Below are 17627 nucleotides of genomic sequence, written 5' to 3' on the forward strand. Positions count from 1 at the left end.
TGGCCATATATTATCACCCTGCTTATTTAACTCATGTGCAGAGTACATCATGTGAAATGCCAGACTGGATGAAGCACAAGCTGGAATCAAGATTGCCAGGAGAAGTATCAACAACCTCAAATATGCAGATGATACCATTAGGCAGAAAGCAAAAATGAACTAAAGAGCTTCTTGATGAAAGTGAAAGAGGAGAGTGAAAAAGCTGGCTTAAAACTCAACATTCAAAAAACTAGATCTTGGGATCTGGTCCCATCACTTCATGGCAAATATATGGGGAAACGATGGAAACAGTGACAAACTATTTTCTTGGGCTCCAAAATCACTGCTGATGGTGACTGCATCAGACACTTGCTCCTTGGAAGAAAAGTTATGACCAACCTAGACAGCATATTCAAAAGCAGAGACATCACTTTGCCAAGAAAGGTCCATGTAGTCAAAGCTATGGTTTTTTCGGTAGTCATGTATGGATGTGAGAGTTGGACTGTAAAGAAAGCTGAGCGCCAAAAAATTGATGCTTTTGAACTGTGGTGTTGAAGAAGACTCTTGAGAGTCCCTTGGACTGCAAGGGGATCCAACCAGTCCATCCTAAAAGGAATCAGTCCTGAATATTCATTGGATGGACTGATGCTGAAGCTGAAACTCCAATACTTTGGCCACCTGATGCCAAGAACTAACTCATTTGAAAAGACCCTGATGCTGAGAAAGATTGAAGGTGGGAGGAGAAGGGAACAACAGAGGATGAGATGGTTGGATGGCATCACCAACTCAATGGACATGAGTCTGAGTAAACTCTGGGAGTTGGTGATGGACAGGGAAGCCTGGTGTGCTGCAGTTCCTGGGGTCGGACATGACTGAACGACTGAACTGACTGATCATACAAAGTTACCGCAATAACATTGACTATATTCCGTATAGTGTACATTACATCCCCATGACTTATTTTATAACTGGAAGTTTGTGCCTCTTAATCCCCTTCACCTGTTCCATCCAGCCCCTCCCTTTGCCTCCCCTTTGGCGACCACCAGTTTGTTCTCTGTATCCATGAGTCTGTTTCTGTTTTGTTTTGATTGTTAGCTTTGTTTCTAGATTCCACATATAAGTGAATCATATAATATTTGTCTTTCTCTGTCTTATTTGACTTAATATAGTATCCTCTAGGTCCATCCATTTTGTTGCAAATGGCAAAAGTTTCCTGTTTTATGGCTGTGTAATATTCCACTATATATGTGTGCAACATCTGATTTGTCTGTTCATCTATTGATGAACACTTAGGCTGCTTCATTATATTGGCTATAGTAAGTAATATTGGAATGAACATAGAAGTGCGTATGTCTTTTCAAATTAGCATTTTTGTTTTCTTTGGATAAATACCCAGAAGTGGAATTGCTGGATCATATGGCAGTTCTGTTTTTTAATTTTCTGAGGAACCTCCATACTGTTTTCCACAGTGGTGGCACCAGTTAACATTCCAACCAGCAGTCCTGTTTTTTGCACATCTTCACCCACATGTGTTATCTGTTGTCTTTTTGATAACAGCCATTCTGACAGTGTGAAGTATCTCATTGTATTTTTTATTTGCATTTCTCTAATGATTAGTGATGCTGAACACATTTTTATGTGTATGCTGGCCATCTTTATGTCTTCCTTGGGAAACTATTCAGGTCCTCTGCCCATTTTTTAACTGGATTGTTTGTTTTTTCTGATACCAAGTTGTGTGAGTTCTTTATATATTTTAAATAGTAGCCCCTTATCAGAGATATCATTTGCAAATATCTTTTCCCATTCAGTAAGTTTCCTTTTCATTTTGTTGATGCTTTCCTTCACTGTTCAAAAGCTTTTTAGTTTTGTGGTCCCATTTGTTTATTTTTGTTTTTGTTACCCTTGCCTAAGAAAATAGATCCAAAAAATCATTCCTAAGACCAGTGTCAGAGAATATACTGCCTATGTTTTTGTCCAGGAGTTTTATGGTTTCAGGGCTTATATTTAAGATGTTAATTCATTTTGAGTTTATTTTTGTAAATGATGTTTTATTCTTTTGCTTGTGGATGCAAGGTGAAAGTTTTCCCAACACTATTTATTGAAGAGACTGTCTTTTCCCCACTGTATATTTTTAGATCCCTTGTTGAAATTAATTGACCATATATGCATGAGTTTTTTCTAGGTTCTATTCTGGTCCATTGATCTTTGTGTCTGTTTTTTGTGTGTGTGTGCCAGTACCATACAGTCTTGATTACTATAACTTTGTAGTATAGTTTGAAATCAGGGCATATAATACCTCCAGCTTTGTCCTTTCTCAAGATTGCTTTAGCAAGGAGTTCTTAAAAGATGGTTCAGCCCTATGTATTCCAATTTGAATGGTCAAGCTCGTTAAAAGACCAATTTGGGGAAAATCACAGATATCCTGGTGAGGGATGTTATACTGCCCAAATGTCCAGGTGAGGGCAATTATATTGCCCAGAATATGGCTGCCTCATGAAGCCTCCCTGACTTTCCCCAACTCTACTTTGGTCCTTAAATCCCCCCCCCCACATACATCTCAGATGACTCCTGTCTCATTTATTCTATTATGCTTTATTCTTTGTAGCATCATTCTTATGTCCTCCTCACCAAAGTTATTGATTGAGAACCACTTCTTTCTTAATATTTGAAAAATCCTCAGAATCCTCAAAACTTCCTCTGTATCTTCCATCTAATAAATGCTCCATAAATATTTGTTAAATGAGTAAACACATAGTTCAGTGGCTCTTAACACTCAAAGTGCCTCCGAGTCAACTGGAAAGATTTAAAATATGGATGCCAGGGCTACATCCCCAAAGATTCTGACTGACACTGTTGGGTATTTTTGTTGTAAAACTCCCAGGTGATTTGATGTGTGGGTCAGAGTGGAAAATTAGGGGATGGGGCTGATTCTGGCTGGTCTGCAGTATTACCTGGGAATACAAATGCTTGTATATTTACCTTTTCCTCATGAATGATGAAACTATGACAAAATGCCCTGATTATCTCACCTTTAAAGTTTTTCAAAATAATGAATATGAAATTGCCCTATGGGGGTACTGATCCAGATCATTTGGTTGCATTTTCCAGAGTGTGCTGTAAATTAGCTTTCCTTGGGAAGGAGAAGGTGAATTGCTATTTTCACTAGACATCTGGAATTTGAGTGACTGACTTATTTTTAACAGCTGTGGATCCGGAAAACACCAAAATAGAAAGGGGTTAAATGTGGCTTCTTCAAACACAGAACTCAGAAAGTCTGGCAATGGCATGACTGTGCAAGTGTTTTGATTTCAGAAGGGGGAGGTCTTCATTTAATTCTATATAATGTGTATATAATAATATAATTTTGAGGCACCTGCTTCAAAATAGAAAGTGGGATGTTGGAGATAATAACACTAAACAAAAATTAAACTAAACCGGGCTCAGTGCCCAGGAAAATTATCAGATTCCAAGAACTGGGCAAGGAGTAAACTAATAGAGGGTAAAAAAAGCAGGAATGGATAAAGGTGTATCTGCCTCTGTTAAAAATGACCATGAAGCAATGTGATGGCTCTTGAACAATTCCGTGGGGCATTTGTTGGGTGGGTGGAGTTCCTGCCCTTCTCATTTTCAGTGACAAACTTCCAATGGAACTTGCTTTCCTAAAATGTCAGTCCCAAACATGCCAATAATTACAACCATCATGAATTACGTTTGAACATTTATAATGCTGTAAACTAGTTGGAAATAAGTGGACCAGTAATAAAAATAAGAGTTAACTGAAGTCAGAAGGAAAACCTTCATATTTCCCAGGATGCCTAAATGTCATGTAATTTACATAAACAAAGGAGGAAATCCTCTTTGTGTGTTTAGGGGTGTGGGTCTAATACAGGAACCCACGTTTTCCTGTTATTGCAAAGCTTTCTTTAATCTTTTAAGCACATTTTAGGACCCACATATATTCCAGGTGTGTTGTTTCCTTTGCTATTAAAACAGCAGAGCAGGGTATGACTATCAGAGAAATTTAGGAGAGCCCCTTTTGTGTCACATAGACACACACAATAAATGAATTAAGTGGACAGACAGCCCTGGGTCGACTGGTAATATTGCATGAATTTAGTGAGGGGAATGGTTGTTCCTCATGGACTTAAACAGTCTTATATGTGGAGCTGTAGGCCAGACAGGCCATTTGTGGATGGAAGACGATAACATTTCCTTGATCTTGGGTGTTTCAGGGGTGATGATTTTTTAACCATGAAAGTAAATTCAATTGGTGTGAAATGTTTATAAGCGTTTAGCCAAAATATAACTGAATAATGGGCATTAAACCTAAGCATTATTTGAAATTAAAAAAAAGAAATGTTTGCTAAATTCTGGTTAGGAACAAAAAGAGAAGGTTGGACTGAGATCCTACAAACAGCCCAGTCCTAGACCATAGGGTTCTCACCTAAAGGTGGGGTGCCCGTATATTTTTGGTCACTTTCCCCTCTTGGTCACTGTTTTCCTGCCTAAATGACCCCAGACACTGAAGCTGTGGTAAACTCTGCTGTGCATGATGGAGAGCCTTCTTACCACAAACCATAACTAGCATAGGTACTTTCTGTCCTTCATCCTGCAAGGATTTGTTTTGCCATCTGTTGAGCATTGCATGGTTATTTCAAAGTGTGGGATCTGTGGGCTGCTTTGAAACTAAGAAAGAATGTAGCATTGATGTACAGGCTTACTAGGATTGCATTCATTGTAAGAAGTGCTTTCCACTTTTCCTGCTTCCTTTAATAGCATCAATTCTATTTAAACATAAATTCCTACAGCCAGAGCTCCGGAGGAGCTTTGAGGAAAATCCTTGTAAAATACTTAATTACCTCCCCTCCCTTGAGGCTCTAAGTCAAGAAGTAAGCAGACAGGCAAGTATTCAGAGTGACTCTATCCTGCTGGCTGGTGCTTGACCTCTGTCTGAAAAGTGAGGAGGTCCATCCTCAGCATGGAAGGGAGAACTGACCAAGGCCGGGAGGAGGAACTGCCGCAGGCCTGCAGTTGTGGTAGCCTAAGGAATTCATATGTGGAGGGGGTGAGGGTTATAATCAGATGCAGATTAGATACAAACTAATATGCTTTATGTTGAAGCTGAAACTCCAATACTTTGGCCACCTGATGCAAAGAACTGACTCATTTGACAAGACCCTGATGCTGGGAAAGATTGAGGGCGGGAGGAGAAGGGAACAACAGAGAAATGAGATGGTTGGATGGCATCACCGACTCAATGGACATGAATTTGAGTAGATTCTGGGAGTTGGTGATAGACAGGGAGGCCTCGCGTGCTGCAGTCCATGGGCTTGCAAAGAGTCGGACACGACTGAACAACTGAACTGAACTATACTTTAAAGCCAAATGTTTTGTTTGTTTGAGTGAGTTATTTCTTCTTATTTTATCACTGAAGCCTGGAATACTTACACTGGACTATAGCATTAGAAATATGCATTGTAGTTGCCTCAGGGAACCAGTAAACTGCACCTTTAAAAGGTAGCCTTTCCCAGCCACCCCTACCTGATGCTCTCAGCCCTTTGTGCTGTTTCCCTGCTAACCATCATTGTTTATTTGGAGCCTCCATTAGAGGGGCTTGCTATTAATTGTCCCTGTCGTGTGCAATGTGAGTGGATGAAGGCATCAATGAAGCTGCCCTTACAGTTAAAATTATATTGTAACTGCTCGAGGGTGCAGATTATAACTTCTGTTCCTTTTGAGTTCGCCTCTCACTAAAGGCACACATATTCATTCATTTTCTCTCTTTCTCTGCTTCTCTTTCTTTCTCTCTGCACTTACCTCTCTCTCTCTCTTCCTCCCCTCTATATTCACACAGATGCACATGTATATATACACACATAAGTATATTTATCTCTCTGTACACACACACACAAAGGTGTGTCATTTTTTCTCTCTCTTTTATTGCACATATGCATGTAGGTATAAGATAGAAACACCTGTGAATGGGAAACCCACCCTGCACACTCACTGATCAGAGTGGTCTTTTCTTGGCAGTGACCAACAAGAAACCCACACAGGCATCCATTACGAAGGTCAAACAGTTTGAAGGCTCCACGTCATTTGTGCGGAGGTCACAGTGGATGCTCGAGCAGCTTCGCCAGGTTAACGGCATCGATCCTAATCGGGTGAGTGAACTGTCCAGTGCTGAGCCAAGGTGTTCTTTTCTCACAGTGACTCTCTCATTGACCTTGGCAGAGTGGTGGTTGTCTGAGTTGTTTTTGACAAGGCTATTTCTCTGTTTCAGTTATGTGGCTGGGACTTTCTGATTCCTGTGCCTGTCTTATGGGAAAGTATAAATCTTTTCATCATGTTGGACAGAGGCACTAAGGAGATGCATATTGAAGAAATGCTAGCTACCTCCAATGCAAAAAGCAAAGTGCCAAGTGCAGAGTTCAGATAATCACATCTGTGCTTATCAGTATGAAAAACCATGTTCATCAAAGCCCCATCTATCTCCTAATGCAATCAGGGATGAGGTTCATTTACCAAGAATCAAATAAATGAACTGCACCTTAAAAATGATGTATTAGAATTCCATTGGATTTAATAAATGAAACATTTCATGGTAGAGTTATGTATTCAAGTAAATTCCCTTTGCTTACACACTAACCATAAGATATATCAGTAATGAGGAAAAATGAAATGTAAAATGTAACTATACACTACAATAATAGGGGATAATCTTTCCCTACCAAAGGTTAGGGACAAGATTAATATTGTCCAGTGCCAGGAACCGGAAGGAATCCTTTTTTGAGTAATGGGAAAGACCATGTGTAGTCTGAAATATGATACAAGTTGATACGTGGTTAAGCGAAGGGGACTTCTGTGTTCTTAGTTTCTTGGGGATATCTCAAAACATTGTGAGACTTGAGGTCTGCTTGATGAAAAGAGAAAGGTGGACTCTCTGTGCCCCTGGGTGCTAATCAAGATGAACCTTGTGATTAGGAACAAAGTCTCGGAAAGGTGTTTTGGCCTTTATGAGTCTTAATATGGTAAACTGGAAGCAGCAGTTTTTATAGATGGAGATCATTCATTCTTTCAACGTCTTTTCCAGGATTCTGCAGAGTTTGATTTGTTGTTTGAAAATGCCTTTGACCAGTGGGTAGCCAGCACAGCCTCAGAAAAATGTACCTTCTTCCAGATCCTCCACCACACCTGCCAGCGCTACCTCACAGACAGGAAGCCGGAGTTTATTAACTGCCAGTCCAAAATCATGGGAGGTGAGTGGGCGTTTGAATGACTTTAGCCATCTCATTTCCTTCCACTGGCTTTTACATAAAGAGTTAGGTGCTCAGCGGTGTAATTAAAGACCAGAAAAAAAGAATCCGGATGCTCAGAGCTGGACCGCCTGAGGACCATTCTGGGAGTTCTTTGTATGCTAAAGACACAGTGGTGTGTTTTCACTCTTATCCAAAAACCAATCTTTTTAAAGGAATTAACCCCTTAGCTAAGATTATTTGTACTAGGAGAGGAAGCCTGTCCCTTCATTACAAAAACCTGTTCATTTGGTTTCCTCACTACTGTTTCTATCATTTCATCACAGGACACTTTTAGAGTTGCTTTTTTCCTAGTATTTCTCAAGATGTTTTACAAATATTGATATGAACGTTCCTACAGATCTAGTTCCTTTCTCTCAAATAGCAACCAGTCTCTCGTTTATTCCTTAAATGGCAGACAGAGCTGACTTAGGATGAGAGCTGTAAGCCAGCCTTATAGGGGCAAGTACCAGCATGGGCAAGTTAATGAGTAATGTTTAGAGGTGGCATTTCGTTTTAGAGAATTGAAACTGCTAAAAGTATAAGCCTTGCCAGTCACTCTGAGTTGAGGAAGAGTGTGTATATCATTGGTCTTCTCACTGGTATGTTCTCCTGGTTTTGAAAGCATCTTCTAAAAAAAAAGTACCAACTTTGTCTTAATCAAATGTCAAATGAAGGTCACATTAGAGACATTACATTTTCCCCTTGGGCTGTATATATCTTTCATATGAATATGAGGTAGAATCTACTATCCTGTCCTAATGGCTGCTGTGTGCACTGTGACTTTGCCGTTAGTCCACTCGATGTGGTGGGAGAAAACGGTGTCAGTACTTATTATCCACTAAAGTGTCAGTGTGCCTCTGACATAGGAAGTTGCTCACATCATATGAACCTTCAAAAGTCTCTCTGAATTGCTGATGCAGACCTTTGTGTTATAGCTTCTTTATTTAGTCCTAGAAAAACAGAAGAGGTGATGAGTGCATATTTTCTTCAATGTGGCTGCATCCTATGGAACAAAAGTGAAAAAACTATTAGACACAGATGTTGAAAGAAAAGGAAATATCAAACACTGACCTCTTACTGTTTGGAAGATATAATGAGGTAGAACCTTCTCTCATGTCTGTGCCACCAGTGCTGTTCAAATGAATTGTGCTTTGAAAGTCCAGCCTTAACAGACTTGGCCAAAGGTCAGAGGACCCAGGCTGAGGACCACAGATGGCCATGTTTTCAGGGAATGGAAAATTGGCAAGGAAATTCCAGTTTTCCCTCATTCTTCATCAGGATTTTCTGTACCATCCTAGAATCAAATTTGTTTCTTGATCTGATGCTTATGAAACATTTTCCCCATCGGTACCAGTGTAGTATGGTCAGTTGCTTGCCTATCTAGCACTTGAGCAGAGTCTCCTCTAAAAAAGTGTGACATATGGATTTGAAATTTCTGTTGCCCTTGGAGACAGACTTCCCTCGAGTATTCAACTCCTCCAGGTGCCATCCGGGAGGCAGAGAGCATCAGAAGCAGAAGTGCTTCCATGGGGATGACTGCATTTCCTCAGAAAGGAAATGGGAGGTGGAAGCAGGGTGTGTGGGTGGGAGAGGGGACAGACTCATTCCACTGTCCTGTGCAGGTTAAGGGGAGCTTTGGGAACTTCCCTTCCTCTCCCCTAAGGGGCAGCACTAGGTAGCCCTCTTCCCTGTTGTCCCTGAAGCTCTCATTTCTTCTCTCAGAACAAGCCCTTTCATTCCTTCATTCACTCTTGGCTCATCTGCCAGTCATACAGTATGTAGGTACCGGGTATCCACTCTGAGCTAGTGACTCTCTACATCCTGGATGTGGAGAATTATTCTATAGTTGGCCCCTTAACAGATCCTAATCGCCACCACTCAAACCCTAGACTGGCAGGTCCCTAACAGCCTTTCCATATGCATTGTTGCGTGCATGCATGCTGGGCCGCGTCCCACTCTATGCAGCCTGCCAGCTGCTTCTGTCATTGACCCAGTCTTTTGATATCTTCCACTGCCCTGTGAACCCCAAATTATGCCGAGCTGAGACAAGAATCTACATATTCAGTATTAAATTGTTGGTCTGTGTATAGTGCATAAAACTGAAGACTGATTTCTTGTCATAAGAAAAAGTTCATGAGATCAAGACCAGAATTGACTCCAACTCTGTGACCATGTGTCTCTCTTCTTCCTGAGACCCCAGTTTTCCCTGATGTAACATATGGAGGTTAGACTAGATGAGTCCTAAAATCTGGCAGGCCTGTCATTTGAGAATCTGTATTCGTGAGGTATGGCTTTATTGTATAGGTTAATCACTGCTTAATTTAATAATCCAATAGAAGATTTAGTGCAGTTAGATATTGCCTAGTTCTAGATTCCCAAGGAAGGCCAAAACGCTGGAACTAAGCACATTGTACTTTGTTGGCAGCACGTAGTCCTTAACGAGGACAGCCTGTCTTATTTAAATAGTTGCCTTTCCTTGATAACAGTTGTACCAGCACACCCTGGCTAATTAGCATGCTGATTAGGCTTCCTTTCTGCCAGTTATCACAATTCAGAGACAGAAAAATTGTGTGGTTTTCGGGTTACTGCATTCTGACACCTTTAACTTTTAGGGTACCTAGCCCAGCTTCAACAGGTGAGATCTATTCCAACTTTCAAAAATCTTTTGGTCTGTCCTTACGGTATGGGCCACAAGTGCTAGACATAGTTGTTTTCCCCACGTGAAATGTGATAGATTTTGTTAATTTTAGAGAACTGATAAGTGTTAGTGTGCTGTCCTCCACCTCCATTCTGTACATACGTTATCTCATTTAGTTTTTACATCAGCCTTTGGAAATGCAATTTATTATCTCCATTTTACTGAGAAGGAAATAGGATCAGAGAGATTAGTAAATAACTTGCCAAGGGTCATATAGCCTTTGTCCTCAAGTGGCAGAGCTAAAATTCAAACACAGGCCCTCTCCAAAAACATCTTTTGGGGGGCCACTAAGTGGTACATTCCAGGGAACATCATTGATTCTGTCTTTGGTATAAATGGTGCTCCCTAAAGTTGTTCAGGAATTTGGGGACATATTTTAGCCAGCACATTCCTAGGCATTAAAAAAGGGAGCTAAGTGGAGAGGATCAGAGATATGAAAAGTTTTAACTTTTTTCCTACTTTTATTGCAGGGTACAATTAATATAATAACTTTTGCACTTTTGTTTCTGCCCTAAGAATGAAGGAATCATCAGGGCCTTTAAAATCATCTTGCTTGTTGTTTCTTCTTTGTTTTGGTTCATAATAATTTCGACATATTAAAGAGATGAAAATGAGGCTATTTTAGTCAATGGGGAAGATGCTGGAGTCCTGGCCACTCACCAGGCCTCTTAGGTCCTGTGTTTCTAGTCCAGCCTGTCCTTGGGAAAACTGAAGCCATTTGAATGATATTTTGAAGAACAGATCTGCCTGACTGAACCACACTTTCTTTAATACCAGTTGTGATAGGATTGTCATTTAAGTATCTACAATTCCATGAAATTCTGCTCTTATATTTATTGATTGTGTATATTCCAAATGGCCAGCTGTTTCTTCTTCCCTTGGGGAAAGTCAGTTACACAGAAATAAATTCTTTGGCTTGTCTGAAATTCTCTTCTCCAAACACATTATTTCCTTATCTCCAGAGGATAGACTGGGAGCTCTGATCTTCCGGCGTTGGTTATAGGATCCAGGAGACATGTCCAAAGTCTGCAGTTGTGAAGACCCCCATAAACTGAAAGAGGAAGGGATGTTCTGAGCAGATGTGAAGCAGGAAGCACTGGCTTCTTCAGTCAGCATCGTTTCAGCCATCTTCTCTTCTTTGGATGGTTAGAAGACTTTGTCCTCAAGCCTTGGTCATTCCTACTTTCCACTCTACCTCTCTTTTAGTTTATTCAAGGTCAGTTACCTTAACAAATACAAAGTCATTCATTCAGTTGCTGGGTCCCTAAGCTACCCAGCCACCTACAAAGATGGAAGGCAGAGGTGTAGAGCCAGTCTGGCTGCTGGAATGTCATGTAGCGTTAGGAACAACAGGACCCTGAAGGTGAAGTCTTAGCTTCCTATAGGTCATATTTACTTTTTCTAAGATATTGGCTTTTTTCTGCCTGTTACAAGCAGAGCTGATAATATAGATGATATACTGTCATAGCTGGATAAGGAAATGGCTGCCCACTCCAATATTCTTGGCTAGAAAATCCCATGGACAGAGGAGCCTGGTGGGTTACAGTCTGTGAATTCATAAGAGTCAGACACAACTTAGCAACTAAACCAGCACCACCGCTATTATGATGATACATTTGTACTATAAAGATGCCTTGAAGGAATTAATCACATATGTTGAACTTTAGACTCTAGAAGAAAGCCTTACTTTTAATAATTTATTAAAAAAAAAAAAAAGACATGGTCTACCCCAAATAGTAGCATCAGTTTACTTATAACGGACCTGTTGTATTAAGTCAAGGTCCCAAGGGGAGCTTTGTTTTGCTTTTTGCATTCTTCTTAATAAAATGTGATCAAATCTCACATAGTTCCCCATTGTTATTTTATTTACACTGACCTTCTGTAATGATTACTGTTGCCCTATTATTTTTATGCCCAAATCTGTGAACTAAGGAAATCTTTAATGGTTTTGGCAACTTCTGTGTTAGAACCACCAAAGAGATACTTTGTAAACCTATTTGCTTTTTTAGAAAGTATGGTAAATTATTTGCAGAAAGAAACTAATTTATTCCTTGAGGCAAGGTTCCATTTAAACTGAAGCATGTCCTACATTTTTCTTGAGTTCTGAGCCCAAGCACCTCTGGCTAACTCATTCACTTACCTCTCCCTCTTTCATCTGTTCTGTGTGGGCCATCATTCAGTGGATCCCATCTAGACTGTTTGAGGCCAAGTTGTTCACATAAGCATTTACTCAGCACCATCTGCCTGTCAGGTCCTGAGCTACCTGTGGACATCCAACAACCAGGTGGGAACCTTTGCCAACTTTACTTACCTTCCTGGGGGGTCATCAGGTGTAAACAGATATTAAACAATATGGTACACCAAGGGAGTGGCTGAGCTGCATTTAAAAGGATAGTTAACAGTTGGCAGACACATAAGGGCAGGATGAAGTGAGTTCTCTCTTGCACACTTAATCCAGACAGTGTCATTTCAGTGTTGGCTATATTCAGAATTTGCAATGTGGCAGATTGTTTTTCCACAAAGCAGACTATTTGTAAGTGTCATGTATTTTTATCATCACCAAAGGGTATTTCTTTTAGCATTGTTCGTCAACCTGCAGACCTTCAGATGAGGGTATAAAGTGCAGCCTTCTGAGCTCTATTAGAATTCCAGGGACACACATGTCCCTGATGTCCCCTTCACAGCAGGCTAGCCCTCATTCACCCCTGCTGATTGCTATGCTAAAGTGAAAGTCACTCAGTCATGTCCAACTCTTTGCAACCCCATGGACAGTTCATGGAATTCTCTAGGCCAGAATACTAAAATGGGTAGCCTTTCCCTTCTCCAGGGGACCTTCCCAATGCATTGCAGGCGGATTCTTTACCAGCTGAGCCACAAGGGAAGCCCTGGTATGCTAAAGGAGAACCAAATGGCTTTCCTCTGGAGTCCCCTGGGGTGGAACAGAGTCTCAGGATGCAGACTGTGACTTTGTATTGTACTTTTCTCCCAAACAATATAGGGGCATACCCCTGAGCAAGGTGTGTGAATATTTTACCTTGTGAGTGCCCTGGGTGTGGGCATGTGTAAGGTGAGGTGACAGATGATGATACAGAGCACATGTATGCATCCTAAGAGGGTTTTTTTTTTTTTATTTAATTTTTTATTGAAGGATAATTGTTTTACAGAATTTTGTTCATTTCTGTCAAACCTCAACATGAATCAGCCATAGGTGCACATATATCCCCTCCCTTTTGAACCTCCCTCCCATCTCCTGCCCCATCCCACCCCTCTAGATTGATACAGAGCCCCTGTTTGAGTTTCCTGGGCTATACAGCAAATTCCCATTGGCTATCTATTTTACATATGGTAAGGTAAGTTTCCATGTTACTCTTTCTATACATCTTACCCTCTCCGCCCCTCTCCCCATGTCCATAAGTCTGTTCTCTATGTCTGTTTCCCCATTGCTGCACTGTAAATAAATTCTTTAGTATCATTTTTCTAGATTCTGTGTATATCCGTTAGAATACAATATTTATCTTTCCTAAGAGGGTTCTTATGGCAAAACAACAGTGATGTATATGGTCATTCTTAATCCAAATATATTAATAGAGTGCTCTAATAGAATCTGTCACATTTGCCATGATTTTTATATTTCTTCCTCATGTCTTGATGTTTTCTGTCAATAATTAATGGTTTTGTGGGATGTGAACCTTGTACTCCTACACATACTCTGACCACGGGCACAGTATAAAGAGTTTCGTATTTCTCAAGAACACATTCGTGTGTAATTTTTGCCCCCACCACTAAAACTTTAACATACTCGGGATTCGGCAGACATACGCTAGTGATTACAATTCACATACCAAGTTGAATTGTATTAAAAAACCATATTGTTGTTGATGGCATGTAGATACAGAGCAGGGGAAGAGGCCAGGCCGCTTAGATCATTTACTGTTGTGAGAGAGTCAGGAAGTTTTCTAATAGTTCTTAAGATCTAGAGGAATCCATATCATAGTTCCTCCAGTGAGTTTTTGTTACCCTTTAGGAAATAACAAAGGAATAAACTTCAATTATCCTCTACCATGTACAAACAAGGAAAGTGATTTATGAGGAATTGCCTGAGATCCCACAGCTAATGAGGGATGGAGCTCTACCACGGTCAGGGCTTCTCATTTGTTCCGCGTCCATTCATTGGAGAACTGGACTTTCAAGTTCCCTCAATAAACCCAGGCTTCTTTTCCTTATGTTGATTCTGCCAAACAGAAGAGGAGATAGCCCCAATTTAACAAGATATGTACGAGACTCAAATTAAAAATTCCATTTGGCAGTTCTCTGTAGATGTCTGTTAAGTGATATTCACCATAAACACGTACAGACTTAGCCACCACTCTCTCATCACTCCATCCTCTTTGTTGCAGCTAATACCATCTTTTCCTAGAGAGCTTGATATTTTATATAAGACTTGCTTTTTTAGAAACTTTTTGGAGAGAGTAAGAAATTAAAAACAGAAACCAAAGATTATGTGTAAATAAGAATAACAGTACAAATATTTAAAATATGAAATTGGAAAAGCCCCATTTGGGGACTTTTTTGTTTTGGTTATCGGGATCCCACCAGTGTAACTACTGCGTCAAACACAATTGAGATATATGGTGCTACACAAACTGCTAACAACCATCTGACATTGACTGAGTGCTCTTAGGAGCAGGACATTGTAGCAGAAGCTATGAGATGTTTATCTGATTCTTTTATGTATGTATTTTTTAAATTTTGGACATTTTGTATGCTTTCTCATGTTTTCTGGTAGTCATTCAACTTTATCTTATTCCCAAAAGGTGAATTAAAAGCAGATGCTTTTATTTTCAGTGAGAAAATTGAAGTAACCAAGGACTAGTTCCTTAGGTTCCATCCAATTCGGTAAATGTTATAAATGACTAGTAACTAAACTGGGTCACAGATGTGATTTTTTATTTTCTCTTTTTCACTGCTCACTGACTGTAAGCTACACTGAAATATATGCTGTGAAACAGCTGGTGGGTTATGGGGAGTCATCCTGAGCCTGGAGTGACTCTGTGCTTTAAGTGCTTTTTGAATCATATCTCTCCATCAAAATCTTGAACCAAACCAAAGCTCTACGAGAGGACTTCCGAGGTATCATTTATTGGCGTGACAAGGATCGTGAACATATTTTGTCTATCCCATGGTTAAATAATCTGAAACAGATGAGAGCCATTTCTACTTTCATAATCAACCAGAACACATAATTGCACATCTTGATATAGTGGAAAGAACACAGACTAGATTCACTTACCCCTGTTTTTGATGGTTATCACTCTGTAAACTTCTCTAAGATGCTTACCTCATACTCAGCCTGTCTGTGCTTTTTTGTATTATGGATAGCAACATATACCTTGAAGGAATGGTGTGGGGATTAAAATGAATTTTAAAATATTCAATCAGATGGGATTTCTGCAAAGTTCCAGTACATGTCTGAATATTTTGTTTAAAAAACATGGAACTTATGATATACCTATTCATAACATCATGATGTCTTCCAGGATATTTATCAAAGCCCTTCTTATGAAAGAAGTAAGAAAATATTCTTAAACTTTCCTAATCCATGTTTGGGCTTAAGAATTGCAAAAACAACACAGTAACTTTTTTTGTTCCAGCTGGGAAGGAGCTAAGCTATATTATAAATATTTCAAATGCCTGGAATGCTGAGTTGTTTGCCATGGTTTATAGAATGCTGAATGTGTTGCATTTTATGTTTGACATTTATAGAATGCATATGTTAGTGCTGACTTTACCAGAACAACGATGTTTAAAATATTGAGTGATACTGTGCCAGAGATCAGGGCACAATATTCAGATCTTCTGGTAGGAAAGAAAAACCTTAAAACACATTTTCTGAACTTTATAAGAGCATAGAAATGTCCTTTTTCCACCAACATATCTTCAACCTAGAGCATTTCTTTGAGTCCAGTTCTCTTTACACAGCCCCAAAAGGACACACATATATCAGAGGTTAAATTGTTTAATATTGTTAGTCATGAAGTGGTATTTTCCAAAATAGATATAAAAGGCATTCTGCATGATGCCTACCCATACTTCTAGATTTACAGGGAAATACAATTTTTAAAAGAATTTTGGCAATTTAAGTTTACCAATCACTTTTCTGCATGTTTTAAAATCTTCATAATTTCATGAAACAAACTTGAATACCAAAAGATAAAAAGGACATATCTCTGAGAATAAAGGACTATTCCTTAAATTGGAAACATTTACCTTTATGAAAAAATCACTACATCTGGTTCTGGTTATTATTTTTCCTAGTTCACATGGACCAATAAAAACTCCATCATCTCCTGGCCTTTAAAAGTTGCTGCTCTGTGGTAACATAGAAGCATCAAGAACTAAAAATTACTTGGAATTTTGGTGAAGAGAAGCTGTGAATTCTCAAGAACAGTAACTGGGTCTAAAAATGGTCATTTATGATTTGTCAAATTCATTCCCACTCTGGGGAAACCCACTCAGCACACATCGTTTGGATAGTACAGACAGAACATATAATCCTCAGGGTGAAGGCCATAGTCCTATTCCTTACCTGGAATAGAGAAGTAGTTACTTGAAATTTAGACATTAATGTAAATCTGAAGTTGAAGACTTTTCAGATTTATAAGACCAAAACATTTCTCACTCTTCTATTTACAATATGCCTACCCAGGGTTGGGTTTATATGTGTCACGCAAGAGGCAAGAGCATTAAGATTGCCAAATTCAGGAAGCAAAAGTAGAAGATGCACAATAAAATTTGAGTATAAGATAAACAATGGGTAACTTTGTAGTATAAGTATATCCCACGCAGTATTGGGGGCAACCAAAAAATTATCCATTGTTTGTCTGAAATTCAGATTTTACTGAGCATCCTATATTTTATCTGGCAACCTTCATGGGCATCCCAGTTTCTAGCCATCATAACCAATATGGAAAGTACAATAAGTTAACTGTTATGTAGATAAGTAAACTTTATGATGGCCAGTTGTTAGGATTTTAAAAGATGTTGAGATGGACAACTCCCAGGCATAATGTTAGGTTAGCTGTTCAAAGATACAAACAGAAAAAAATATGAGACAGGCTGCTAAAGAAGCACTGTTAAAAGAACTGCGAGGATTCATATCTTATTGTGGTTATTCTACTTAGAAGAATGCTGTTAAGTGCAAAAAAGTAGTAATCAGTATAGAAATTCCACTAAAGCTCTTTAGTAATCAAACATGAGATCCCTGGTTAAATGTGCACAGGGGAAAAAGCTCAGTCTTCGGTCTGAATGTCTTTGGCTTGGTTTTGAGCAGTTCGTTTCCTGCAAAAACAGTAACAGGAGTCTGCCATTGACTTTTGGGGGCACCAGAAGACCAAAAGCTCCTATTTATGGAGAAAAGAGTAAGAAGCTCTGGGTCTCAAGAAGTAGAAAAGGTGCTGCTTTAAAAATTTAGCCTCCTCTCTGACCCGTCTGATGGTTTTCTTAGTAATAGAAGTGACTGGTCTACAAAGAATCCCTCGTCAAACCCTTGCCTACAAGCTCTGACTCACCTTTATCCATCACACTATCCATCTATACCCTCCTCTCACTGTCAGGTAAATGAGCATGGAAGGTAACCCTTAGCTTTTGGTTGG

General features: G+C 39.6%; 1 protein-coding gene across 9 annotated transcripts in view; it reads left to right on the forward strand.

Moving 5' to 3' along the window:
• STXBP6 (syntaxin binding protein 6) overlaps positions 1–17627 on the forward strand; it is a 257691-nt gene that overhangs the window by 194503 nt on the left and 45561 nt on the right. For all 9 annotated transcript variants that reach the window (XR_014071667.1, XR_014071666.1, XR_014071665.1 and 6 more), the window contains 2 exons: positions 6013–6143; positions 7073–7238. Coding sequence is in view for 5 of the 9 variants with exons in the window: in XM_081551446.1 (XP_081407572.1) it covers positions 6013–6143; positions 7073–7238 (297 nt within the window). In the remaining 4 variants the exon portion in view is untranslated. The remainder of the gene's footprint in view (positions 1–6012; positions 6144–7072; positions 7239–17627) is intronic.

This window comes from Giraffa tippelskirchi, chromosome 12 (assembly GCF_054371585.1).
Source record: "Giraffa tippelskirchi isolate mGirTip1 chromosome 12, T2T-mGirTip1v1.2.pri, whole genome shotgun sequence".
NCBI classification, from domain to species: Eukaryota; Metazoa; Chordata; class Mammalia; order Artiodactyla; family Giraffidae; genus Giraffa; species Giraffa tippelskirchi.